The following is a 27367-nucleotide window of genomic DNA, read 5'->3' as shown; positions in this document are numbered from 1 at the left end:
CACTCCCCCCTCTCACACAGACACATACGCCCCCCCCCGCCGCCGCTTTCCCGCGCGCGGGCGCAGTCGCGAGGCGCCCCTTCTCCCCCGCCCCCCCCCACGCTGAGGGCGCCGCTTCCCGACAGGCACCGCGGCGGGAGCGCCGGGCCGCAGCCTCGCGCCGGGCTCCTCACGCTCCGTCCCGTCCCGCCGGGCCCCCCCGCCCGCCGCCGCCATGCGCCACAGCCTCACCCAGCTGCTGGCGGCCTCCTCCGGCGGAGCGAGCCCCTCGGGCGCCGTCTGGCCGCTCGCCGGCGCGGGGCAGGCCCCGAGAGGGCGGGATGGCGGCGGGGAAGGGGATCCGGGCCCCGCGAGGCCCAAACAACAGCAGCCGCCGCGGCGGGAGGCGGGCGCCTTGGAGCCGCGGCGGCAGGAGAAGGAAGCGGAGGCGCCCGGTGGCCCGCTGGAGGTGTGGGAGCAAGAGGACTGGTTCCCGGGGCTGGAGCTGGGAGACCTGCTGGAGGCGGCCCGGCCGGACTGGGACCTGGACGCGGAGCTGAGCGGTTGCTTCTGTGGGGAACCGGAGCCGCTTCCCGCGCCGGGCCAGGGCCAGAGGCCGGCGGCGCCCGGGCGGAGGAACGGCGGGGCTGGGAGCCGGCTGAAGGCGGCGGCGGCGGCGCGGCTGAACCGGCTGAAGAAGAAGCAGTACGTGCTGGGGCTGGAGAGCCGCCTCCAGGGCCTGGCTGCTGAGAACCGGCAGCTGCGGGACCGCAACCGCGGCCTGAGCCGACGCCTGCGAGAGCTGGAGCGGGAGAGCAGCTACCTGCGGGCCGTGCTGGCGAACCAGAGCGCTCTGGGACAGCTCCTGAGCCGCTTAGCCGGGATCCGCGCCGGCGGGCTGCAGCTCAGCACCAGCCTCTTCAGGGACACGGGCAGCCCCCGCCGCCATCACCTGCACCCCCAGCCTGCCGGCGAGAGCAGCGACCACGACTACGCCCTGCCCAGCTCCCGGCCTTCCAGCCTGGAGGAGGCGGCGGTGGTGACGGAGACTGAGGAGGAGTGGGCGGCCCCCGGCGGGATCTGCCTCCACGTGGACCGGGATCAGGTGTCGGTGGAGTTCTGCTCCATCTGTGCTCGGCGGGCAGCGGCCTCCTTCAAAATGTAGGGTCAAGTACCTGCTGCAAGTACTCGTGGGGTTCTCACCCTTAGGGGCCTTGCGTCGTGGCGGAGGAAGCAGGCGATGGTGCGGAGGAAAAGAATAAATACAGTGGTGATGGGGTGGTATTGGGGGAGATGCAGAGGAGGGGAACCTGGCGCTTAAGTGTCCAGGGTGAGAAAAAAAAATCTGTTGAACAGCACATTGGGAGCCAGATGGTGGCCTTGGTTAAAGGTCACGTAAATCTGGCGTGTGGACGGTAGTGGTCTGAGCCTGTTTGGCGTAAGAGTCGTGCAAAGCTGTGTACAGCAGTGCGATAATTATCGTGCAAACTGACACGCGCGTATACACGCAGAGGTGCCGCCAGAGCCCGTTTGCAGCACTTGGGTGAAAAGATCTGACGCATGAAGGTGTGCTCGGTTCCGCTTCGCAGTTGCCAGTAAAGATAACACTGACTACCCGGTCTTGAGTCAGATAATGTCTAGCCTGCTTATCCTGAGGAGCCGAAAATGCTTGCTTAGAAAACCAAACCAAAAACTTCATTAAGACATCGTCACTGGACAGACTTAAGAAAATAGTAATGATCGGCAAAAGAAAGCATGCATATAAAATTGTACTGCATCTCAGTTATACATTACTATTAAAACCTCTCTGACAGTTTCTCTTTTAGGTGCTTGCCCTGCCAGGCTCCGTTGTGTAGGGGTTAAAGAACAGTCGTTTTCCACCTCGCAACCTGGTAAGGATCAATATATTCCCATAATGCGGTATCAGACAGTTTGCTTTGCTTATGCCAGTCTCTTGTAATGACTGGTTCAGGAAATGGTTTCTCTGGTCCTTGGCCTACTCTGCCTAAAATGTTTCTAGCTCTGGATCATAATTAATAGTGAAAATTAACAGTCACGTCCTTCTAATTAGCTGTTTTCCTGTTTTCACTTTTTAAATTAATATGCACATAGTAGCCAATACATGAGCTACATTTTGAATTAAAAAATGGCTTATGCCATTTGAAATAGGAATTTTCTATTAAACTATCTGATGAGCTGAAAATGGAAAACATGCTAATAAGGGGGATGTGACATTTACAGCCTTCTATCACAGGAGACTGTCCCAAAAGTGTAAGTAAATTGCTTTTTAAATGGGAAAAAAATAGAATTTGTGAACTGTTGGTTTACAATACTGTCTAGTGTTAGGGATGCACGGTACCTTTAAAAAGCCCTTTTCTGGCTTGCTCTAATTCATGATGCAAAGTTTTGCCCGATTAAACAGAACCTGAACACTGGTTATATCTGTACAGGGGAACCCTAATGCAGAGGAGTCACTGTTTTGCATGGACCTCTAACAAGAATTGCGGTTTGGAGAATGCAGTGCATCGAAGTAACTCATTACTTTAGCTTCCCATAAGTAAATCTCTGTGCCCATGCACACTGAAATTCCTACGTTACTTCAAAATAGCTTTAAATTTTAAAGATATTGCATGTATATGCATGTGCTTAATTTTACTGTAGAGTTCTTAGCCTCTTACAGTATCCAGAAATCTCTAACTTTATATAATTAAGCACAGTTTGGAGATGAGCAAATATGTATCTTGAGGCTAATGATTTGAAAAATGCTCCATAATTAACTGAGATAGGAGGAAAAATAGTTTGACAAACAGTAGCGTGTGTTTTCTTGTACTAGTCAGTGTTTCTCCCTATCACAAAAGATGAGTGGGTTCTTTTTTCAGTTGTATTATGATGTTTAGGTTGCTTATATGTATGTCAGTTGGGGGAAGAAGGATTGTGAAAATGATAATATGTAAAGTGAGGTTTCACAAAGAATAGACTTTCCTAAAACAGTTTTCATTTATTAACTTAAAAAAAAAAAATTCTATTTAGTGTTTCTGAAGTCTTGTTTCTTAAAGCCTTAAATTTTGTGTTTAAGGCTCAGTAGAAGGTGAAAGCATTTTTTCCTAGTCATTTGCTTTATTGGTGTTAGACCCTATCATATGTTCATCAGTATATGAGGAGTTTGATGATTCTTTGTGAAACATCACTGTGTGATAAAGTATATGTGTATTTAGCATCCTTGTTTTTCTTTATGCTAAAGTGGATTCAGCTGTGTTGGGGCAGAAGAGACGGGACCAGCTGCTGGCCACATTTCCTGCTTTATTTTAAAAGGTAGTATAAGAATTGAGAATAAAGAGGTAACAGGGCTTTTGCTCTTTGGTTTAAAAAAAAAAAGGTTGAATGCTGGGATCATTTACTGTCATCCAAGATGTTTTTTTGAAAGACAATATCCTATCAAACAGGTTTTACTCCACTGTATGCAGAATTCCATCTGTTCAGGGTATATTGCCAGCACAAAAGAGACTTAGTGGGATATGTGTCACCTTACACCTCAGTGGTGGCATCAACAGGACTGCTCAAAGTTTCAGTCTTAAATTGTGTAACCCTGCTGTAATTGATGGGTTATAGCAGTGCCCCAGGAATCGGAGTTCACCATCGAGACCCGTACTGACTGATACGCAAAATGGAAATAATTGAGTTAGATTCAACCTAGGCTCAGACTTCATGCACGTGCTTTATTTTGAAGTTTAACGTGCTCAGTGAAAAGAGAAACACTAATGTAGCAAGTATGGGATGTTGCAATGGCATTTTTACAGTTACATCAGTGCAGAAGTGTTTTTTAAGTTAACTTAAATATGCATTCTTTCTTTTTGCATCACTGCTAAACGGCAGAGGTCAGGGACGTAGTTCTGCTCTCTGTTGTGAACCTGCACATCGCTCTAGTCATAAAACTACCTGTGAGCTGTGTCTGAGAGTAGCTGATTTGCTGACATGCAAAATGATGTATACCGGTACAAGAACAAGGTCAAGTCCCAAGAAAGTTAAGTGGCTGCAGGCATTTCTAGTGCCTACTGAATCATATTTAAACCAAATAGAGGGGAGGAAATTATTTGAAATTCTAAACCGACTGTACTATCTGTATGGTGTATTATTAATGTAGCTTTTTGAAGTGGAAGCCTTGAAATGACATAACTTAATACTTGAAAATATATTGTAAATGTTTCTTTGTAATTATGTGCCATCCAGATAAGAATACAATATCAAAATAAAATCAGACTTGTTGATCTTTCAGTTTATGGGCTCAAATCTTTTTTTCATCTTTTTCTTCTCGTTAATGCCTTGCTTTAATTGAGTGGTTCATGACACAAAATGGGAAAACAGAAAGCGGAAAATGCTGTTGCTGCTATGTGGGTCATCTCTTGGAAAATGAGATAAAATGGATCAGGGTATGCAGGAGAAATGTTCTTACTCATCTGTCTTCCAAGTTAAGGTTGTGCTGAGGACCAAACGAAGGCATTATTCCCTGAACCAAAGATGCTGAGAATCACCACTCCTTGTATTTTACAGTTGTTTTTCTTTCTTAATATTTTATTAATGTGGATATGTTTGATCAATAAACCATGGAGGAGTAGAATACTTACATAAATGCTCTGTGGTCTATTGACATCTTCCTCCTTTCTGTGCCGTTTTGAGGTTCTGAAGTTTGATGACTGGTTAATATGCTTTCATCAGATTGTTATTTCCACGCTAAATACTGGAGTGAGTGTAACAAAAGTTTTGAGGGTGCTGAAAGGACGGAACAATTTTAAAAGGTCCAGAGTGAGCCAATATACTGTAGTCTTTGATTTCTTTTAATCTTAAATGCTTTATTTGTAGAGAGCAGTTTAAAATAGCGTGCTGGCTTTCTAGCATCCAGGCATTCTAGTGAAAGTAGTCTGCAGCTTGATAAAAAGGAACATTTCACCAAAAAAAATTAGCTTAAAAATTTAACAGCATACTGGCATGCTCTGCCTTTTTGGCCTCCAGTTGTAGAAAATACCCTGTTCAGTGTTAAAATTTTTGTTCATTAAACTGTACATACCACAGAACTGAGCGCCATCGGTGTTAAACTGTTCTGCTACCTTCACTTTCCTCTATGTCTCCACGCCGCAGCTGCTTGAAGCATTTAAATAAGAAACAATTTCACGCTCAGTTCTCTGTTAGTCCTTTACAGTTTGATTCCTGTGCTGTGACCCTTCATAACATTCTGAATTAACTTCTCTCCTCTGAAGAGCTTAGCAGCATCTGAGAGGAAAGAACAAATGGGTGTTTCTGCAGTCTCTAGCTGCCTGGAGAGATGGTACCAAAGTAAACGTAGGGAACCATATTCCAGCACTGGGCATCTCTTGGTACTTGCAGATTATCAGGTTTCTCAGGCCATTTGTCAAAACCATAATCAGTTTTCCCTGTGAAACACAGAGATCTTTAGCAAAACACAAAGGCCTTTTGTAAATTTACTGATTTTTAGAAACTTACGTTCTGTAGAGCTTGTAGTTAAAGAGGTTTTCTGCTAGAACCAACAATACTCTGTTTGTAGGGTTGGATTTGGTATTAGTTGGGCCGTAAATGTCTCAGGGATATATAGGTATGGGGGTTGTTCAAATGGGCTCTGTGTTTGAAGAACACCCTGTGTAAAACTGTACATTGACAGTAGCTGATTCTACAGTTTTTCACCCAGTTTAAGTGGGATAAGCAGATTGGGAGAATGACCAATGCTGAACACTTAAAATACATATTTGCAATTTGTGTGTTCATTAGCTGTGCTGGAAACAAATATTGGTCTTCGCAACTTAGTAAAAGCATTGAGGAATGAGTTTTTTTTCTTGTTATACACAGTCTTCACCTGTCACCCTAAGAAAGAAATTCATATCTAAAAAAGTCATTTTAGACATTGGAATGGGCTGCCCAGGGAGGTGGTGGAGTCACCATCTCTGGAGGGGTTTAAGAAAAGACTGGACATGGCACTTAGTGCCATGGTCTAGTTGACAGGGTGGTGTCAGGGCAACGGTTGGACTCGATGATCCCTGAGGTCTCTTCCAACCTGATTGATTCTGTAATTCTGCAAAATGTGGTTTGTGCAAGTCAGCTCATTAAATATCAGAGCGTGCATTTTGATTACTCTGAGAATAATTATCACTTGAATTGATAAGAAAATGAAAATAGTACATGGAATGGAAGATGGTTTTGAACCTCACACTTTAAAAAGCACTAGGATGTTTACAATATCTTATTTATATCTTGTTAAACACTCGCAATAATCACCGAGCCATTAATTTGCATTCTTAAAGATACTATTGCAAAGTAATAGCTTTATGTTATGTTTTCATTACCACAGGTAAGTGGTTCTGTTGGGTAAAGTCTGATGACTTCTGGACATACCATAATTCATTGTCTTGTAAGATACTCGCTCCATGTGGATCTCTGCAGTGGGGGTGATGAAGGTAAGGCCAAGATGGCCATTTAGATGCAGGCCAGTATCAGACCACCACATGATACAGCAATACTTTGAATTAAGGAAAATGAAACTAACTTTACATAACAACTGTTACGTGGTCTGTCTTTGCTGCTTCCCTGTACAAATCAGGCCACTACTCCTGGTTAGAGAGAAAGAGAGTGCATGGTTTTCCTGCTGTAACAACAAATCTGTTTGTTAGGAAAAAGTAGATAGACACGATACAACGTCTTTCATATGTTTTTCAGCAGTGCCAGAGCATAAATTTTTAAACCAATTCAATTAAAGGTCTCAACACTGAATTCTTAATTCTCATTAATAAATATTTCCATGTGCATCTCTGGGGACACTAGAATTCTGTTGACTTGTAGATGGTTGCTGACCAGTAATTGTATGGATTTTATGGTTCATAGAATCATAGAATGGGTTTGGTTGGAAAAGACCTTTAAGACCATCAAGTCCAACTGTTAACCCAGCACTGCCAAGCCCATCACTAAACCACGTCCTTAAGCACCACATCTACACGGCTTTTAAATCCCTCCAGGGATGGTGACTCCACCACTTCCCTGGGCAGCCTGTTCCCCACTGCTTGACAACCCTTTCGGTGAAGACATTTTTCCTGATATCCAATCTAAACCTCCCCTGGTGCAACCTGAGGCTGTTTCCTCTCATCCTATCGCTTGCTACCTGGGAGAAGAGACCATCACCTGCCTCACAATCTCCTTTCAGGTACTTGTAGAGAGCGATAAGGTCTCCCCTCAGCCTCCTTTTCTCCAGACTAAACACCCCCAGTTCCCTCAGCTGCTCCTCATCACACTTGTTCTCCAGACCCTTCACCAGCTTCGTTGCCCTTCTTTGGACTCGCTCCAGCACCTCAATGTCTTTCTTGTCGTGAGGGGCCCAAAACTGCACACAGGATTCGAGGCGCGGCTTCACCAGTGCTGAGTACAGGGGGATGATCCCTGCCCTAGTCCTGCATGGTTAAGACCACACATCAGATTGAGATGATTGCTTCTGTAGAACAATTCCTGATTTAGTTCTCAAACTGCAGAACACACTAGAGGTATCTCACGCAGTAGGAAAATTAGCAATTTATACTGCTCTAGAACATACAGTCACCAAGCCTGACACATAAACGAATGACTCTGGAGCACTGATCTTAGAACTAGAGGTAGCCAAGATACAACAGTAACAGCACCAGCCACTTGAGGCCTCTCAACACAGTTTCTTGCTTCAGGAAAAGAGTAATTTTAAGGCAAACTGGTTGCAAGGACAAAGTTTGTTCTGACTAGACGTTTTTTGGTCACTTGATACATATGCTGGGAAGTCTGACAGGAGTATCACTCCTGATTGTGATAAGTGTTCTCTACAGGGTGCAGAGTAGCCCTTGTAACAGCGTGAACAGGGTGATCTTGTGACAGAAATTCTGTGCTAGAAGAATGGGGGAATGTTCAAGGAGAAAAACACGCAGATTTGAGGAATCTCTAGAAAAACCTTACCTTTACCCCACTCCCGCTTTTTTTTAAATCACTGTGATTTGCATTATGAAGAAAAAAAACCCTTTTTCAATAATACTCATTTATACAGCTTCTAAAGGATGTAACATCACCTTAGGGCCAACCACTAAGCAGGCAATATAAATGCTTTTTTCCCCCATTTCCAAAAACACCACCTGTCCTTATAAAGCTGTTATTCAGGTGTATCCGCTAAGCTGGACATAAAGAAAAACTTGCATTTAAGTTCAGAACTGAAAAGAATGCCAGTGCAGTCTTAACTTTGTTTTTCTTTTGAAAAAGACAGCAAGCAACAACTTCTTTCTTTGTTTATTATGGTGACTTATCCAAGGCAATTGAAAAGTTGCTTCACTTCATGCTTGTAACTCTTCAGGATCTCTGCTAGTGTTCATCCGCTGCAGTATTTTGACATATATTCCGTGATGTTTAGTGGCAAGATATAATCCAGTTACAGCCTGTATAATTACACCCAAACTCATCTTTCTAAAGACAGGCTGAGCAACTGTGAGCCAGAAGCGTAATAGGTTTTCTTTCCCTGGCAAGGGAGATGAAGAATACCTAAACAACATAAACAGGGGTAGAAACTTACTTTTTTTCATCCAATTTAAGCATCAAGATTTAACATTAAAGTAATTAAAAATATTCAGGCAGTGATTCATTCTCTCCTTCTTAAGTTAAATTCACCTGGTGGTACTGAGCGCTCTGGATAAATGCTATAAACCATCCTGACCGCGTTACTGCTGTCTTGCCAAGTCTTGCCATCCCCTCACGGTGCTCTGACCCAATCCGCAGAACTACACCTGCCAGGGACTGTGGCTCCTGGGCACTGCCCCGGATCACTAAGGTCTCTCGGCCGTCCAGCCAACAGCACTAAGCAGCAATGTTCACCGCTTGGCACGATGGCAGCCACAATATCACATACCCAGGCACATCACAGAATCATAGAATAGTTTTGGTTGGAAAGGACCTTTAAGGTCATCAAGTCCAACCATTAACCCAGCACTACCAAGCCCACCACTAAACCATGTCTCTCAGCACCACATCTACACAGCTTTTAAATCCCTCCAGGGACAGTGACTCCATCACTTCCCTGGGCAGCCTGTTCCAATGCTTGATAACCCTTTCGGTGAAGAAATTTTTCCTGATCTCCAATCTAAACCTCCCCTGGCACAACTTGAGGCCGTTTCCTCTCGTCCTGTCACTTGTTACCAGGGAGAAGAGACCGATGATACCCACCTCACTACACCCTCCTTTCAGGTAGCTGTAGAGAGTGTAAGGTCTCCCATGAGCCTCCTTTTCTCCAGACTAAACAACCCCAGTTCCCTCAGCTGCTCCTCATCACACTTGTTCTCCAGACCCTTCACCAGCTTTGTTGCCCTTCTCTGGACTCACTCCAGCTCCTCAATGTCTTTCTTGTAGTGAGGGGCCCAAAACTGAACACAGTATTCAAGGTGTGGCCTCACCAGTGCTAAGTACAGGGGGATGATCCCTGCCCTGGTCCTGCTGGCCACACCAGTTCTGATACAAGCCAGGATGCTGTTGGCCTTCATGTGTACCTTGTAAGGTTCCAGCTAAACCCAAGTCCAAGTTCTTTACAGTGTATCAGTTTGCAGATCTTGTTTCACTTTGGAGGCTTGGTGTAGCTCTTACTAACTTTGCCTTGTAATTAGATGACCTCCATTAAATCCCCTTCCATGTACTAAAAGCCTACAAGATAGGTGTGCATAGACTAAAAATCCACAGAATTTAAACTGAGAACTGAAGATATGACCAACAAATACATTTCGCTCATTGCAGGTTAATAAGACGTACCTGGCTGCAAGGCTTGCGTTCACGGGGAGAGCCAGGCAAACAGGATAGAGCGCACCCACAACAGCCCCTATCAATCCTCCTCTGACCACAGCGCAGACCTTGCAGCTTAGCTCACCTGCACAACAAACAAAATGTTTCACCATCAACATTCACGTAGCTCCATCACAGGAATTTATAAGCTGCGTGCAACAACAGGGAAAGAGGCACTTGACAGAAACAGCCAAGCTGTACAGGTATGCGAGAAATTTGGAAAGGACTCTTCCTTTTGCAAAAAAAATAAAAAAATCTCTCCCATTCCAACCCATGAAGAATTTATCGCTTTAAAGTGGACCTTCAAATGAAATCATACAGATGGAGGGAACCAAACTGCTTTGTTGCAGTCACTTTTACATGACTTAGAGTGAAAAATGCTAAAAATCAGCGATGCGTAACAGAATTTTTTTAGAAACGTATAAATACATGTATGTTCTCCCTCCCCACTCAACTTCAAGAACTCTCTGCTGCCCAATGCATTAAATAGTCTGTTTTTCAAAGCCTGCTTTACAAACCAAGGTTTTTCAAGACCACAACAGTTCAAGACCACTGTTCTGCAGAGAGGAAAAGCTCCTCTAGTGTTACATTGTGTACAGAAAGCAAAGCCCTGTTGAAAACCAGGAATAATGAGGTTTTTACCTGAAAATAAAGGCTCACGCACAAAAACTTCATAAACCACTGCTGTTGAAAGAAACGGAACCACAGCCATGGGCAAAGCAGACACCAGGGCAGCCCTTCTGACGTGTAGGATGTTCCTGAAGAAATTATTTGCTGCTAAGCCACATATGCTTGAATTTGCTGCAAGGAAGAATGATCCATGATTACAAAGGTTCCTGCGAAAGAAGAAAAGTCACTTCAGCAACTGAGAACTGTAAAAAAAGTTTGGTTTATTCAGTGCTACAATTCACTTCTGAATATCCTACAGTAAGAGGTAAAAGATGTCAATCTCTCGCTGGTGCAAAATGGAGAGGAACTACTTTCAAGAGCAACCACTACAGTATCCTTCGCTATATGCCTGAGTTTACACACACCTCAAGAATGAAGTGAGAGAAAGGCAGAAGCCTTTTCTACACTTTTTTTTTATTATGGCTAATGGAAACATCATGAAATTTGCTCTCCTGATCAGCGTGTTTCTAAGGAGAACAGTTTCTCAAAATAAATTAAAAAAAAATAATAATCACAGCTAGCTCCAGTAATCAGCCTTGTTTCTAGCCTGCTTACCCAAAAGTATCGATTTAGTTTTAACATAAGACCTTACAGAACAGATCAGGTGGGACAACTACGGCAACTGAGATCTTGCAATAATGATCTCAGAGGCTGCTGGCAGATCATCTGTAGTGATCCTGCAGGCTGGAGGGCTGTAAGCCTTCCCTGTGTGCATAGAACATCTGAGTTTAAGGTCCTACCTTGCTAGGAGGTTACGCTAGTTAAAGGTTACATACTGGTTTACAGAACTGAAGCTTCTGTTTTTCCCTTGATAACAGAGGGACTAGATCCCAGGACTGGGTAACTAGGGAACTGGGGTGGTTTAGTCTGGAGAAAAGGAGGCTGAGGGGAGACCTTATTGCTCTCTGCAACTACCTGAAAGGAGGGTGTAGCGAGGTGGGGGTCAGTCTCTTTTCTCAAGTAACAAATGACAGGACGAGAGGAAACGGCCTCAAGTTGTGCCAGGGGAGGTTTACGTTGGATATCAGGAAAAATTTCTTCACGGAAAGGGTTATCAAGCACTGGAACAGGCTGCCATGGTGACTCCACCACTTGCCAGTGGAAGTGGTGGAGTCACCATCCCTGGAGGTATTTAAAGGACGTGTAGATGTGGTGCTGAGGGACGTGGTTTAGTAGTGGACTTGTCAGTGCTGGGTTAACAGTGTGACTTGATGCTCTTAAAGGTCCTTTCCAACCAAACTCATTCTATAATCCTATAATCTACCACATTTTTAACACACGGTTTAGAGCAGCTGCTCCTGTTGCAATCTGCAATATGGTGAAGGCCGAACAAAACTTGGTCAGACAGGCAGCATTTAGCATCTTGACGAACAGTGCCCCTTGGAGTACATTCCATCACAGCAGGTAACGCAAGTGAGGGAATGGGAAAGCGGGACAATTTTACAAGCCTCACGAGCAGTTTTCATTTATTTCATTTGACTCACAGAAGAAAGTTGTGCGTTATCTTGAGCATTATACCTGGCACAGTCAGTTGATTAGTGGAAACAACTCTTTACTTTAGGTTTCCACAAATCTAAAATTCCCAGAATGACAACGATTGCCAGGCAAAGCAACAAACTGCAAGGCACTCCGGTTCTGATGCTGTGCCAATATTATGTTAAAAGTGTATTTTTAAAATGCATCACGACTTGGATTTATCGCTAAAGCCCCAAAGAAAATAAAATGCTTAACCAGTCACAACATTTATGCTAGGCCAAATGTCATATTTATTTGCAAAATTATCAAATGTGGTAATATTTAAACCATTTAGCAATTAAAATACATTATTTTTAAAAATACTCCTACTTAAAATTCTTCTATATTTTAATGCTTAAAGTAACATGAAGCACTGACAAAACATACAAAAAAGACTTCAGAGATGTAGGTGCAAATCTTGCAAAACCTCAAACATTAAAAACACCTGACATCAACGACACCAACTGTCATTTTGAATAGGAAAATACTTTAATTCTTGGTACATACCAGATTTTCAAACATGAAAATAAGCTACTAACAGTTCAATTCTGATGCTATATAGCAAAAGAACTTTACTGGTCAGATATCTCTCTTGCCCTTATTTAGGAGCAGTGTTTCTTTGTGTGTTTTTTTTTAAAAACAAATTTGCTTTTTGAAGTCACCCTTCTCCGAATACTGGATGTCACTCACAGAATACAGTTTCTGCAAACCAGTTATTTCTTTCTGTTGGTCCTTTCACAAGCACAGGCAGTGAAACGCGTGCGTGCATGTACATCAGTGTGGAGGACCGAGATTAAAATTTAGCAGCGTATTTAAGAATCCAAAATAGAGCAAATTAACGTACCCAGGAGCAGCAGAATCTACTCAGACTTACTGATGTACAGAACTGCTACACTGCACAAAAGGAAAGAAGGGAGGATGGAAGGGTTGGGGGTTGGGTTTTTTGTTTGTGGTTTTGTTTGTTTGGTTTTGTTTTGTTTGTTTGTTTTACATATTAGCTCCCTAGTGTTAAGAACAAGAGCTCTGGTGAACAGGAACTTTCTCAGTCTGACTGCAGCATGCTTCCCCTTCCCTTCCAGCCATTAGCAACCTCCCCTCTGGATACACAAACTTTAAGTCCTGCCAGGGCAGTTTCAAATACAGGTGCACACCCCTGGCAGCAATTTCTTCCCAAGGCCCAGCAGTCCGCAAGTACCACAGCTTCTATCAGGATGTTACCACATCACCCCTGAGGTACCTGCCTCCCCCTTAGCTCCCCAGCTCTTCTGGGGAAGGAGGAGTGGGGTAAGTTGAATGTGAGCACAGCAGATCCTACACACTGACTGTAACGGGAGGGATAAAGCCTTGGCATTTCTCTTTCTCACTGTGCGTGGAGGCCCTGTGCTACTACTGGCAGTTTGTTTAGCCAGCAATTTAGTCCTATTAAAAAAATAAAAGCAGCTTCCCATTACTCTTATTTATACAGAATTTATCCAAGATGATACGCACATGCAAACGGCTCCTCAGAGATCCATCTCAGGCTCAGAAAGGTTTTGCAGTGAAATGCAGTATTACAAAACACAGAAAGGTTGGTTGTGAGGCCCAGAAGGCATTTAGCTGGTTTTGTGCTGCACAGAAACCTGCTGGGGAGCCTGCACGACTCTGGCTGACTCGCCTGTCACCACCTGGATACCTCAGTCTCGCCTTCCTGAAAGAGGGAGCAGTGCAGAATGAAACGCAGAAACTAGCAGGTTGGTGCTCACTCAGCTCTGGCCCCAGGCCAGCCCTGCTGGACACAAGATGACTCCTGCAGAATCACAAGAGTATCTGCCTTATGCTCTCCAACATTTGTTTCCTAGAAAATTTATTAGAATCATAGAATCGTTTTGGTTGGAAAGGACCTTTAAGATCATCAAGTCCAACCATTAACCCAGCACTGCCACGTCCACCCCTAAACCATGTCCCTAAGCACCACATCTACTCATTTTTTAAATACCTCCAGGGATGGTGACTCCACTTCCCTGGGCAGCCTGTTCCAATGTTTGATAACCCTTTCACTGGGGAAATTTTTCCTGATATCCAATCTAAACCTCCTCTGGCACAACTTGAGTCTGTTTCCTCTCATCCTATCGTTTGTTACTTGGGAGAAGAGATTAACAACCACCTCGCTACAACCTCCTTTCAGGTAGTTGTAGAGAGCAATAAAGTCTCCCCTCAGCCTCCTTTTCTCCAGGCTAAACACCCCCAGTTCCCTCAGCCGCTCCTCATATAACTTATGATCTAGACCCTTCACCAGCTTCGTTGCCCTTCTCTGGACTCGTTTCAGCACCTCAATGTCTGTCTTGTAGTGAGGGGCCCAAAACTGAACACGGGATTCGAGGTGCGGCCCCACCAGTGCTGAGTACAGGGGGACAATCACTTCCCTAGTCCTGCTGGCCACACTATTGCTGACACAAGCCAAGATGCTGTTGGCCTTCTTGGCCACCTGGGCACACTGCTGGCTCATATTCAGACAGCCATCGACCAGCACCCCCAGGTCCTTTCCCACCAGGCAGCTTTCCAGCCACTCTTCCCCAAGCCTGTACTGGTGCATGGGGTTGTTGTGCCCCAAGTGCAGGACCCAACACTTGGCCTTGTTGAGTCTCATACAGTTGGCCTCAGCCCATGGATCCAACCTGTCGAGACCCCTCTGCAGAGCCTTCCTACCCTCCAGGAGATCAACACTCCCACCCAACATAGCTCTAGCACCGGACTGTACAAATGCTCAGAGCCAGTCAGGGCTGATCAGCCATCCCAGAACTTTACACATTGGGGAGCACACACCAGAAACCAGCTGAGCAGGACCAGAGGTAACAGGGAAATAATCATATTTAAAAAACACAAAATAAATTTTCTGTTCTGGACATAATAAGCATCTTCATAATTAAATATTTTTGTAATTGCAAAGAAGATTTGCAATACAAGAGTAAGGGAAAAGAAAAGCCTCCAAAAGACTTGAAACGTTTGATCCACTTGTCTTCATTTATTTTACCAGCACTTACTGATCTGCTTTAGGGAGCTCATTGAACATCTTTTGTATGACTTCCATCCGCTGAAGTCTTTCCAAATATAGTCTTCGCTGTGGAGAATCTAGTTCAAGAAACTCTCTTCCTGTCATCTTGGAAGGCCTGGATCATAAGGAACAAACAAACAAATGTAATCAAAGTTACACAGCCCCAGTACGTATGAAATAAACATTCAGACTCTTTTGGCAGTATGCAATCACAAACACATTTCCTATTTTTCATGGCAGAGTTTTCAGATGCAAAGGGCACAATCCAGCTACAGAAGATATTTATGATTACATGAACCTACCAAACTGCTTTCTTCAGTGATGTTGCAGCTGTGTTTTGACAATTGCTCTAAGCCAACTTAAGTACTCGCTGTGATGAAAATGGACAGTCTCACCCCCCAGATACTCCTGCCTGAGCACCTCCAACCCTGGGGCCATAGAGCAGCTTGGATCAGGAAACTCACAGATGAAAACTGCTCAGAGGAACAATGCGTAGCGTGCTTGTTTTTTCCAGCTGGATCACCTTCTACCACAACGATCCCTAATGCCTGCAGCACAAGGGAGGACACTAACTGGACAATGGCTGTTGGCAATACTCCAGGTTTAAATTGACTTAACTGCCAAACAGAACTATAAGAAAAAAACAAATAAATCCATACTTTGTGTGAAGATTTAAAGAAATCATTACTATATCTACTCTGCTTTCCTATTCCACAACTAAGGACTTTTTTGTAATTGGTGCTCTTAGTCGGAGACATATATCAAGTCAGAAGGTGTAAGTTGTATTGGGTTTGCATGGCAAGGTTTTGGTAGCAGGAGGGCTACAGGGTGGCTTCTGTGAGAAGCTGCTAGAAGCTTCCCCCATATCCAACAGAGCCAATGCCAGCTGGCTCCAAGACGGGACCACCGCTGGTGAAGGCCAAGCCCATCAGCAATGGTGGTAGCGCCTCTGGGATAACATATTTAAGAAGGGGGAAAAAAAATCTGCTGTGCAACAGCAGCCAGAGAAAGGAGTGAGAATATGTGAGAGAAACACCTCTGCAGACACCAAGGTCAGTGAAGAAGGAGGGGGAGGAGGTGCTCCAGGCACCAGATTCCTCTGCATCCCGTGGTGAAGACCATGGTGACACAAGTTGTCCCCCTGCAGCCCATGGAGGTCCACAGTGGAGCAGATATCCACCTGAAGCCCATGGAGGACCCACGCCAGAGGAGGCGGATGTGCCCAAAGGAGGCTGTGACCCTGTGAGAAGCCCATGCTGGAGCAGGCTCCTGGCACGACCTCTGGCCCCATGGAGAAAGGAGCCCACACTGGAGCAGGTTTGCTGGCAGGTGTTGTGACCCCATAGAGGACCCACACAGGAGCAGTCTGTTCCTGAAGGACTGCACCCCGTTGAAGGGACCCACGCTGGAGCACTTTGTGAATAACTGCAGCCCGTGGGGAGGACTCGCATTGGAGAAGTCCGTGGAAGGCTGTCTCCTGTGGGAGGGAACCCACGCTGGAGCAGGGAAAGAGTGTGAGGAGGAAGGAGTAACAGACACGTGTGATGAACGGACCACAACCCCCATTCCCCGTTCCCCTGTGCTGCTCGGAGGGAGGAGGCAGAGAAAATCACGAGTGAATTTGAGCCTGGGAAGAAAGGAGAGGTGGGGGGAGGGTGTTTTTAGATTTGTTCTGATTTCTCATTATCCTATTCTGTTTAATTGGCAATAAATTAATTTCCCCAAAGTCTAGTCTGGTTTGTCCATAATGGTAATTGGTGAGTGACCTCTCTGTCCCTATCTCAACCCATGCGCTTTTCATATCTTCTCCCCCTCTCCTGTTGATGGAAGGGGAGTGAGAGAGCGGCTTGGTGGGCACCTGGCAGCCACCTGAGGTCAACCCACCACACCACCTTCTGATTAAACCTGGTATTTAGTGGTTCAAATGCTTTTTCTACGTGTTTTTCCCCAGAAGAAAGTTTCCCAGACTTACTTTGCTAGTCATACTTACCTTAAGTTGGTTTTGTAACTTGGAGCCGGTGTCCTACAGCCGGTCTATACGGCTGCGCCTGCTTCGGCTGGGGCTTGGCGGGCTGCAGGAGCGCGGGGCGCAGGGACAAGCAGGCAGGACCTCACCCGGGATCAGCGGGTCTGGGCCAGCCTCAAAGCCTCTCGCTTCCGCCTCGTCTAGGAGGAGGGTCTCCAAACCTGTTCGTTACGTCAACCACAGATATTACGTCACGGAGCTGTAATTACCCGTGACGTCCATCCGACCCTCCCTGGCCCCTTGCACGCCGCTGTAAGGCAGCTGGAGGTCCCCGAGGCCGCCGGGGCCCGGTTCAGGGCAGACGTCCTCACACCATGAGGCTGCATCTCACCCCCCCGAGCTTTAACCCCCCCCGAAAGCCGTTAGCGACCGCCACCGACCGCCATTAACCCCCTCGGCGCCGCCCCCGCACCGCACTCACCCTCCCGGCCTTCCCGCCAGGGCCGCGCTCCGACCTGCGCGACCTTGATCGGTGCCCGCCGGCCGCCGCCCGGCCTGCGGCCCTCCCGCCCCAGCTCCCGCCCTCACCGAGGCGCTCCCACCGCCTACAACATGGCTCCTCCCACCTCACGCCCCCCTCGTGGGCGCCGCCATCTTGCCCGCTCACATGACCCAGGCCTTCAGAGGACACCTTTGATTGGGCGTTCCCCGCCGGCCCAGCATGGCGGCTTGCGATTGGCTGGAAGCCGGCGGGCGGGGGGTCGGCGCCCGGCCCGGAGCTCGTTGCTAGGGGCGGCGGATGGCGGCGGCGGCGGCGGCTCCTCCATGGAGACGGGGCTGAGCGGGGATCCTGCAGCCGGCGGCCGGGACGCGGGGACTCCCCCTAGCGGAGCGAGGAGCCTTCGATGGGGGGAGGCCCAGTCCTCGGGGTAACCCGCTGACCCCCCCCCCTTCACCCAGGCCTCGGCACCCCGCACCGGGCGCTGCCTGCGGCCCCCTCCCCTCAGCCCCGCGCCTCTTTCCCGCTTGTTCCCCCTCAGCCTCTGCATCGCCCGCTCCCCTCCCTCCTTGCCGGCCCCTTCCCTCTCCGCTAGCTCCTTTGTGCTCCCCGTCCTGTCCCTATCCAGCCCCCCCCGCGCCCCGGTTGCGTCTCGCATCGCCCCACCTCCGTCCCCTCCCTCATCCCCTCAGCTCCTGCCTCTTGCCTGTCCCTCAGCAACCCGGGAGAAATTGTCGTCTTCCTTAAACCTGGTCCGGCTCCTCCAGCTCACCTGCACCCCATCCCAGCCCTCCACCGACCAAGCCAGCCCCATCTGCTTTGTCCCGGTTCAGAAAGCAACAGACGGTCCCTTTCGGACCGGGACAAGCGAGGGGGGTGGAGGGGCGAGTCCCTGCTTGGAGGGAAGCGGGGACAGACAGATCCCAATTGTGAACATTAAAGAGCAAAACAGAGCCGCCCTCTTCACAAATACAGTTTCCATCTCCTAAAGAAGGCGATGCAAAGCCGAGCCCTGTCATGTGCATCGCAGCTCCTCATGCGGGGAAGGGAAGCATTTGGAGCTTGTCCACCTTTTTTCATACTTTTCCTTAACGAGCTAGATGAGGAAAATCTATCCCGTTTCTGTTTCTCTCTTTTTGTTTTTCCAGAAAAAGGGGGAGAGAAAGGCTCGTACTGAAGCCAACCAGCTGCGCTTCTGAGTGGGAAACTCTGGACTGATCTCATGGCTTGCGTTTTATTTCATTAATACTTCATTATCTCTGAAAATGAACCTTTTGTGAAGCTCTTCTCCTAATTTTCCTTATCCCTCTCTCACGAGGTGGCTGCTGTGCAAGGGAAGAAATGGCATGAAGTAAATGACTCCAGTATAAAGCGATCTGCTTTGCCAAAGTTCCCAGTGAGCAGCACTGTCACTTTAATAATTCCAGGTCAAGGGATTGCTTTCCTCGTTTTCAATCCTCTCTTTTAATACATGGGAGGATCAGAGGGACACTAAAGACCGTAAGGCTGGGTGGCTTGCAGATAATAAAAATGAAAGTGACTGGCCAGTGACTTCTGTTGGGTAAGAGGGTGCTATTTCCAGGCTATTGTCTGGTGAGGAAGAAGGGACCTTTTCAGTCTGCTGTGTATTTACCTAATACATAGCTAGCAAAATTCATTCAAGAAGTGAAAGAAGTTTAAAGAGTCACTTTGGATTGTTTTTGTCTTCCTCCTTATTTGGATTATTTGGGCGTTTTTGTCCTGCCAATAATATATTTTTGAGCATGTACAGGTGGAGTATTAAGACAGCTGCCTAGAGATGGACTGTGCCTTAATTGTATTACATAAAATCTTTTAATTTTCAAACTTTGCTGCCAGAAGAGGAGTTATAATAAGGTTTTATATTGCCAAGGAACATTTTCTCTTGTATTTTTATAGATTCAAATATATTTTAAAGAAATTGAAAACATCTCTTAAAAAAAAAAATCAAAAAGATTCTTTTTTTCCCCTTTTTTTCTTATTTGTGGGAAGCATCAGAAGTCCAGTACAAGGAAACAGCAAGGACTGATAGAAATGAAGACTGAAGCTGCATTTCCTAACTGAACTGTAAAAGTGTTTTGCAATAGATAGACAGTTCCTGACCTCGCAAAGTGTTCCAGTAGTACGGCGTTAATACCTGTAAATAAGTGCTTGCAACCAGATTCAGAAGTAGGAAGAAGAATGCCAGTCAAGAAGAAAGGTGGGCTATGAAGCTTCATATCTCATATTGCGTCTTCATTTTGTTAAATTGTTGATTTCTAGTACTTACAATTTCAAATTAAAAGTGTTTTAATGGGGGATTGAAATTGTTTTTCTTTTGCGCTGAAAATGGGAGAAAAATTTATGCACTTACAATAATAATTTTTAAAAGTATTTTTATGCCATATTTTAAGACTTGTCGTGTCAGATTTGGCCTGAAATATTTATTTTGTAAAGATCAGCCATCAGAGATCTTGAGCAGACACAAAGAGAAAAGCTTGGCATTTAGTTTTGTAAGAAGCCTCTTACAAACGCTAATGAATTTTAAAATCATGGGTTTAGTCTATTATCTATTCTTTACATGTTTGGTGGATAAACGTCAGCTGTCAGTAGCAGCATAAATAAATAACAAAGTTTCAAGGCTAATTTTAAATAAAAGTTATGAGTGCTGTGTTTTGAAGGCGATTTGAACGTGGTTTTAAAAATGTTTTAAGTGTTTAACTAACTCTGATTTCTATGCTTTAATACAGTATAAAAGTACTGTATTTATGACTGTAGTATGGCAGCGTTTAAGAAAAGATGACCAGCCTTACGTTTGGCCCCTTCTCTCCTAAAGTTTATGATTACAGCAAGTACAGAAGCAGCTTTGGAAAATGTGGTTTCCAGTGTTCAAACAAGAACTGGGGAATATGTGAGGACAAATTCTTACTCTGAGAACACTTGTAGACCTTAGGTTATTTCTAGTTCCTTGCAAATATGACACCAATTTAAAATTTCAGAATATGCTAATAGAATAAATGACATGTGAACCTTTTCTATTCGACTCATCTTTCCTGATGTCCCTGGATCTGATATATCCCTGGATCTGATGATACCAAAACGTGGGGGAAGGAGCAAAAAGTGAATGTTACACAACAAAAATAGGGATATAGTCAATGTGACTATGAATGCTTTTCCTTGTAGGAATAACTAGTATTAGTTATGAGTTAACATTTACTATGTAAATAATGACAAAAACACGCTGATTGCTGGAATTATTTTCGTACAAAAAACAATAAATGGGATTTTGTGATTGTATTTTAACAGATGATAGTGTAGAAGTGAATTTCCAAAACTGAAATATTCAAATGAATTGTATTGTCATTCGTGTGATTACTTACAATTAATGTGTAGTAAAGATGGGAACGTGTGTGGAGGAGTACCATCCCTTAATAATTCATCCTGCTGTGCTGTAAACGTGTCACCCTCATGTACTGGTGAGGCTTCCATACTCCACCTGTTTACAGAAGGAAAATTAAGACTGTCTTTTCATATTTTAAGTCTCACTCCTGAATTAGGTGATTTACACTAAGGATGTTTCTGTGCTGGATGTTTAACTGTAATTCAGTTTCAAAATACTCGCTGCAGGATTTTTGGGGTGAACTCTTAAGGGCTCTTTGTGCAGGAATTTAGATTGGCAATAACAGTGGTCCCTTCTGGCCTTAAAAATCTGTGGGTTTCCTCTTTGTTTCAAGATAGGCTGGGTCAGTCTTAATGTATATCAAGGCTTTAATTTCTTCTTCTGTTTTACGAGGATATGTAGTTTGACAGTTTCAAAATATGAAGTTAAGAGATGCAAATATCCTCTTTGAAATACTTTAAACTGTCACATCAGTCAGTGTACGGGATTTGCCAGTATTTGACTAAAAAGATATTGTTAAAAATGTATTTAAGCATGTAAATTGCAGGATTAAAAATATTAGCAGATCAGCAACTTTATTATTATTTTGAATGACTTAACTTGTCTAGTCCATGCAGTAGACTTTTGCTTTCTAAATGTAATTAAAAGCGTACTGGCAACTTGAAACATGCTACCATTTAAAAAAAAAAATCTACTATTGTTACAAGTAATCCCTATTACACCTATGAATATTAGGGAGACTGAGGGGATTTTTCCCTAGGTTTTTTTTTTCCATTTATTTACTCTATGCTTTTGACAGCACTTTGTGTCTAACTAGTTTCGTATTTCTGTTGGTGATTTATTTTCCCTTTCTGGTCTTATGTACTTGGGAGTTCATGTCTGCTGTCTTTCCCACCCATGCCATCTGTAGAACTCTCGGTGGGATACTCTCCTCTAGGCTGTGCAAAAGTACGTATTTCAGTGGCAGCATTAAGGACACGATTATCTCCCTCTCTTTCAGCACTTCTCGGTGTGTTGCTATTTTGGATTTGATCAAAATATTCTCCAAAAATCAGTCTCGAGTCAGAGAAACCTGTAAAAACAAGTTTTAAAATACCCTGGTATGTATCAGTGGAAGTTGTTCCCAAACACTGCTTTCTTTGGCATTGCCCGGTTCTGGGTCTTTCTGAAGAACAGTGAATGCATTTTAAGAATTTGCCTTTGAAAGAGCTCTCACATCCAGTACTGGTCTTCAGATTTCTCATAGCTTTGGACCTAATTTACACTTCACCTTACTGCTTGATACGATGTCTGCCATCTTGCGTTTAAAAGTCTAGGCCTGTTTAGTCAGGAAAAAAATAGTTCACTTAATAATAAAAACGATATAACTTAGAGGAAGCATTGATTTGTTACGGATGTGGAGAAAAAGGCTTGCTGCTGGTTCTGATCCTGCTTGTGTCAGTATGTGATTGCCCTTGCCTGATGTGCTGGAGTGAAAGGTTTTTGTTTTCCCACTTCATTCTGGAGGGAAATAACGCTCTACATTCCCAAGAATATCCACAGAGTTGGCATGCTTGCTGTCAGTCTCAGCAAATAAAAAAAAAAAGTGAGGCTGGAAAGGGAGCACGGAGTACCCTGCAGGTGTTAAATGGGCTCCCCTTAGGTAAGGGACGAGACACTGTATGGATTATTGCACTATCGCTGCGTGATTAAACAAATGGCTGTTCTCTTTGGTTTTTGGTTGCTCATCTTTCACTTAAGTACACTTACAATTTTAAATCAAACTATACGTTTGGTTTTAGTTATAAAATTATTTGTTGGACGGTGCCATTTGGAGACAATATGGGATGAACAAATTTGAGAAGTAAATAAAACCATTATTTTCGCTTAATTTTTACTTTACTTTCACAAACAAGCTAGGATATGTTTGAATACAACTATTCATAATGAATTTACGGAACTTCTTGAAGAAAGCTTTGCTTCGAAGTAAAATAGTCGTATACAGAAGAAGTGAAGTCAGGTTTTTGTGTGGTTTTAGATGTCTTCTCTCCCTCCCTCCCTGAGTTACTTAGCCTAGTTGATTTCCATTAACTGTAAGGGACTGTATTTAAATCTGCAATTGCATATATTTTGGATTCATCTATGAAATAGTTAAGAGCATAAAATGTTACTGTAATTCACTCATGTCTTTCACACTGATGGAAAGAACTAATTAGATCCATGCTCCTCTGTGATGGAGACCAGATTCCAGTTTTGGAGCCCTGCTTGTGATTCACATGGAGATGGCAGGAACCCCCACATCTAGATGCTGCACATGTGCTTCTAGACTAACCCTGTCATCGTCTTTACACATCTAGCTATGTCTAGGCAGTAAGAGATACTTGAATGTTGGGATTTATACTGCCCTCATCCCGCTTTCTGTCTCTGAGAGGGAGAGGAATTGTATCTTTAGCCAGATGAAACCCGTGGGCTGCTATTAATATCATCTTGACTCACTCCACCTTGTAGCCAGTTTATAAAGGCATGCTGATTCTGTTTGTGATGGAATAACTTTTTTGATCATACCTCTTACATAAAGAAATGCTTTCAAGGACATGTTTATTAAGCACATCAATGTCAGGAATGAAAAAGTCTCACTCTGATCCTATGTGGACTACTTCTGTGCCATTTAGAAGAACCTGACAGACATGCTTTATGAACTGCTAGGTTTTGTAGTGGTAATGATAACTTTATGTGGCTGCTCTGTTGAAAGGAAGGGGTCTGAAAACAACTCAGCAGGAACTTTTAAAGCAAAGTTCATAAAGGACCAGACAAAGCTAGCTCCCATTAATGTGTTGGAGTTCTTCACACCCTAAATCTCTTTAAAGCTGGCAACTTATTTTTACATAACAAACTGTAAAATTAGAATTATAACTTTTGGTGCTCAAAAATGTTAGTGGATATAGTTGTAGGCTCCTTACAGCTTACAGCAGGAAATCCAGCATGTATTTTTGTTTCCCCTTTACTTCTAATAAGTCATTGGTATTACAGGCTTTTTGTCCTTTCAGTTGCTGAATAAATGTTCTCAAGGCATTGCTAAGAGGCGACATTTTTGACCCCAAGTTCTGTTCAACTACCTCTCAGTTTTTAAAGTGAATTGACTGGGAGCAGTACAAAGTTGTAGGTTATGTTTATAGACTGTGGAAAGAACAATTTTAGTTTTCCAAGAGTTAAACAAACAAGTGGCAGAAAATTGTGATCTAAACTTTGCCAACTTTCACCATAAAGCTTTGATTTAAAGATGTAGCTGCTTTTATGGTAGTAATCTTTTTCTAGCCAGCCATTGTTTCCTCTGTGAGAAACAGTGAGATATTTTGCACGCAAAAGGACTATAGGAGCAGGCGTAATACAGAACAAGTCTTTGTTATATAAATGCAGGCTTCAAAGCTAAGTGGACTCTGGACTGGGAATAGTGAACTTTATATTCTTTTTCCAGCTCTAGCATTGTTCTGGTATTTGTCAGATGTTTAATGCAGATCCATCCCATTTTAGTTGCCTCACCTATGTAAGGTGCCCAGCTTGTCGTCCTGGAGAGCTGCTTTGGTCAGCAGAAAGAGATCTGCCTTCCAAGGGCATTTTAACCCACTTAAGATCTGAATTGTCTTCTTGACAGTCATCATCTTCTCTCTCCCCATAAGCGGGTACAGAAGGTAACCACACTAACTCACTTGCCTCAGTTAGACGATGTCTCAGGCTCTCACATAAATTTTAGCGGAAAAATCATCTCCTATCTGAGATATTTATGAGAGCTGATGTTGTGTGTTCTGTGAGTGCTATAAATTAACACTATTCATTATTTTTGTGGGGAAAGAAGTGTTGTAAATTATTGTGCTGTTAGTCACTAGAACTGGAGGCAACCATAGTGTTGATACAGACACAAGAGGCAGCTGTGCATCCTCTCTTCCATTCCTATTAAGTGCATATTGCACTCATAGAAGTAATGGTGTCTTGCACTATAAGCATATTTTTTTCCTTCTCATCCTCTCTTCTTCCCTTCTGAATTTGTTCCAGATGGCCAAGTTAGATGTCAGAGGGTGACCATGGAGAAAAAGCTGAATTTGTTACTAGCGGCCAAATATGATAAAAGTTAATTTTGCAGTCACTGCTTCAGCAAAATGAGATAAATCTGCCTTACTCTGATTTGCTTGTTTTGGTGAGGTCATACCAGGTTCTTGCTTCTTACAAGTATGTAAGATCAGTTTCACTATGGTATCTTCTTGTATTTACTGTAGATTAAAACAATGCCAAACAACATCATTATAAAAATAAATATAATGTTTTCTCTTGCCATATTAATCCCAGAAACAGCCAGCGAAGCTGCCTTGGCCTGATGGGTGATGACAGTAGTACCCAACATACAAAATCTGTGAAGAAACCATTTGCTTTTTAATGGCTGTGGTCTGGGAGAGCTTTTGGTGGCATTAAACTCTCTTTGCCAGGACAAGTTAGTGCAAATGTCCCCAAGTCTGTCTTCGCTTTGGGGATAAAGAGATCAATGGTTCCTTGAAAACACATTTATATTGAATCATGTAGAGTTTCCTGGAAAGAGGGAATCTGGACAATTTACGGTTTTACAAACAAAAACCAATATTTTATGTTTTACAGTGCTGTGCTCTCCCCTGGCTGTATGGCATATATCGCATTATGCTGTAGTGGAATAATTCAAGTCACCTTCCAATTCAGTCCTAGGTGTTGTGCACTACAATGATACTGCCTTGCAGGTGGATGCCTGCTGAGCTGTGCTTTTAGCAAAAAAAAAACCCCCAGAACGCCACAAACCAACCCCGAACCAAACTTTGCAGATCTACAGATTCAACTGTTTAATGTCCAAACCAAGGAATTCGTTTGCTGTTGTTGCCTGGAGGCATGTGTTTTGTTCATAAATTCAGAGATTCTAGTCTAATACAAAGGTTCTTAAATGAGAAGTTGCAAAGTGAATGTGAGAAAATGTAAGACCATAATGTGTATTTGGGTAATAAATAAAGGCGGTTTAATGTCATTCCATTTTATTTTGTTGCATTTCTAGAAAGATGTCAGTGTTACTGAATTAGATCTGAATTTTCTTAATTCCACATTTTTTTTTTTCATGTGAAATAGTACTGCTTTTGTACAAGTTTGGAAGTTATTTATTCCAGAACAGACATCTTTTTGTTAGCTTTCTGTCTCATTCCAGTTTTCACATTTAGGATAATTTTGATTTTGAATGTTCTCTTAAAGCAAAAAAAAAAAAAATACACAGCAGCTGGGTTAAGTGTATAGCTCCTGGTTTTTACTTTTGCAACTACACATCAAGTTCCACTAGTTTTGTGTATGACATACAATTAGATTGTAAGCTCTTCAAAGCAGGGCTCTTTAATAATTTTACACTGTTAAGTTGTCGATTTACATTTATTCTGCTGTATAAATAAGAGGTTTTCACTTGGTGCTGCATCATTTTGGGGGATTGTGGCTTCATTTTTCATTCTGTCTTCATATTTGCATTGTTGATTTAATTTTAGCATTTGTACACCTAGATTTTAACATTGTGACACTTGAAAGGCAGAAACAAGTAGTTCAGGTGAAGCTACTTATATTTGCGGGGTTTCTCTGGTTTCAGGAGGAGTCTCAGGGCCCCACAATCTGCTCGCTCTAGTGCCTGAGACATGAACAGTCTGTGTAGCCAGGTCACAAAATTTGAGAAAGGATCACTGACGAGTAGGCTCTGCATTACCTTCAGCATGGCTGGGAAAAAAGAGCTCGCTGAACAAAAGGAATGGCCCTGGTGGGGTGAGCAGCTGATATCAGCAGTTGCTGAAGCCCTTCTGTGGTCCCTGAAGAGAAGTGACGTGGTAGGAAGAATCCAGGTCCCAGAGTGAGCCACTGATGATGAAGAAATAAGGGGGCTCTTCCTTATTATGGTAAAGCGTGACAAGTAAAATGGACAGATTATATGCTAAATACGAAGTATTTTTTCAAGATTTAATTGTAATTTACAGGAAGGGATGAGCAGAGGAGGGGTATCTGTGGGATTGCACGGCTCAGATGTTGCCATCTGGGGGTACTGAAGCAGGAATGCAGCTTGGTTTTCGAGATGCTTTCTGATAAACAGGAGTGGAGACAAGTTTGTGATTTTATGCTGAGCCAGTCACTAACTGATCTTTATATAGTTATCCTAGTCCTCGGGTAAGTACAGTTAGTCAAATTTAAAGGAATATATTTAAAACTAAAAAATACATAAAGGCACCAGTTTAACAGAATAGGTGTATGGTTACATGTTGTAAAATCAAGCATGAAGTTACTTAGACAACAAACTTATGTTGCAGCTAATCATCAATAACTGAATTTTTTCTTAAGGAACCAGTTTTCCTTACAGTAAATCAGACAAAAAGTCTGATTCTTAACAAACAAGCCAAAAAAGAACCCAAGCGCTCTTATTATCATCACTTTCCTGGTCATTTGTGTGTGTGTGTGTGTCGTGTTTCATAA

At 43.8% G+C, this 27367-nt stretch overlaps 3 protein-coding genes across 8 annotated transcripts in view; 2 read left to right on the top strand and 1 right to left on the bottom strand.

The window, feature by feature from the left end:
- The first annotated feature begins 170 nt into the window (after window positions 1-170).
- On the top strand, window positions 171-4251 carry CREBZF (CREB/ATF bZIP transcription factor). Of its 4 annotated transcripts, none has more exons than XM_068425112.1 (3): window positions 171-1140; window positions 1794-1871; window positions 3221-4251. In XM_068425112.1, the coding sequence occupies exons 1-2, from the start codon at window positions 215-217 to the stop codon at window positions 1840-1842; spliced, it is 975 nt and encodes a 324-aa protein (XP_068281213.1). In that variant the 5' UTR covers window positions 171-214; the 3' UTR covers window positions 1843-1871; window positions 3221-4251. The 4 variants fall into 4 exon arrangements, 3 of the variants coding, with proteins under 3 accessions (XP_068281213.1, XP_068281214.1, XP_068281212.1); XM_068425113.1 differs by having other exon boundaries at window positions 2430-4251; XR_011050301.1 differs by lacking the exon at window positions 3221-4251 and having other exon boundaries at window positions 171-1222; window positions 1794-1865.
- Window positions 4252-8262: 4011 nt separating this feature from the next.
- On the bottom strand, window positions 8263-17685 carry LOC137677666 (transmembrane protein 126A-like). Of its 3 annotated transcripts, none has more exons than XM_068425117.1 (6): window positions 17615-17685; window positions 17013-17209; window positions 15012-15137; window positions 10450-10643; window positions 9778-9892; window positions 8263-8523 (listed from the first exon to the last, which is right to left on the bottom strand). In XM_068425117.1, exons 3-6 carry the CDS (start codon window positions 15125-15127, stop codon window positions 8319-8321), a joined length of 630 nt encoding a protein of 209 aa, XP_068281218.1. In that variant the 5' UTR covers window positions 15128-15137; window positions 17013-17209; window positions 17615-17685; the 3' UTR covers window positions 8263-8318. The 3 variants fall into 3 exon arrangements, with proteins under 3 accessions (XP_068281218.1, XP_068281217.1, XP_068281215.1); XM_068425116.1 differs by having other exon boundaries at window positions 17577-17674; XM_068425114.1 differs by lacking the exon at window positions 17615-17685 and adding an exon at window positions 17470-17570.
- A 16-nt stretch (window positions 17686-17701) lies between these two features.
- Window positions 17702-27367, top strand: part of DLG2 (discs large MAGUK scaffold protein 2) — a 1096363-nt gene continuing 1086697 nt past the window's right edge. The window contains exons 1-3 of the mRNA XM_068425103.1: window positions 17702-17917; window positions 18636-18883; window positions 19498-19705. Coding sequence (XP_068281204.1) covers window positions 19687-19705 — 19 coding nt within the window. The 5' untranslated portion in view covers window positions 17702-17917; window positions 18636-18883; window positions 19498-19686. The remainder of the gene's footprint in view (window positions 17918-18635; window positions 18884-19497; window positions 19706-27367) is intronic.

Source organism: Nyctibius grandis, chromosome 2 (assembly GCF_013368605.1).
Source record: "Nyctibius grandis isolate bNycGra1 chromosome 2, bNycGra1.pri, whole genome shotgun sequence".
NCBI lineage: Eukaryota > Metazoa > Chordata > Aves > Nyctibiiformes > Nyctibiidae > Nyctibius > Nyctibius grandis.
The sequence above is the reverse complement of the archived record's forward strand: the minus strand, read 5'-3'. Positions and strand labels throughout refer to the sequence as shown.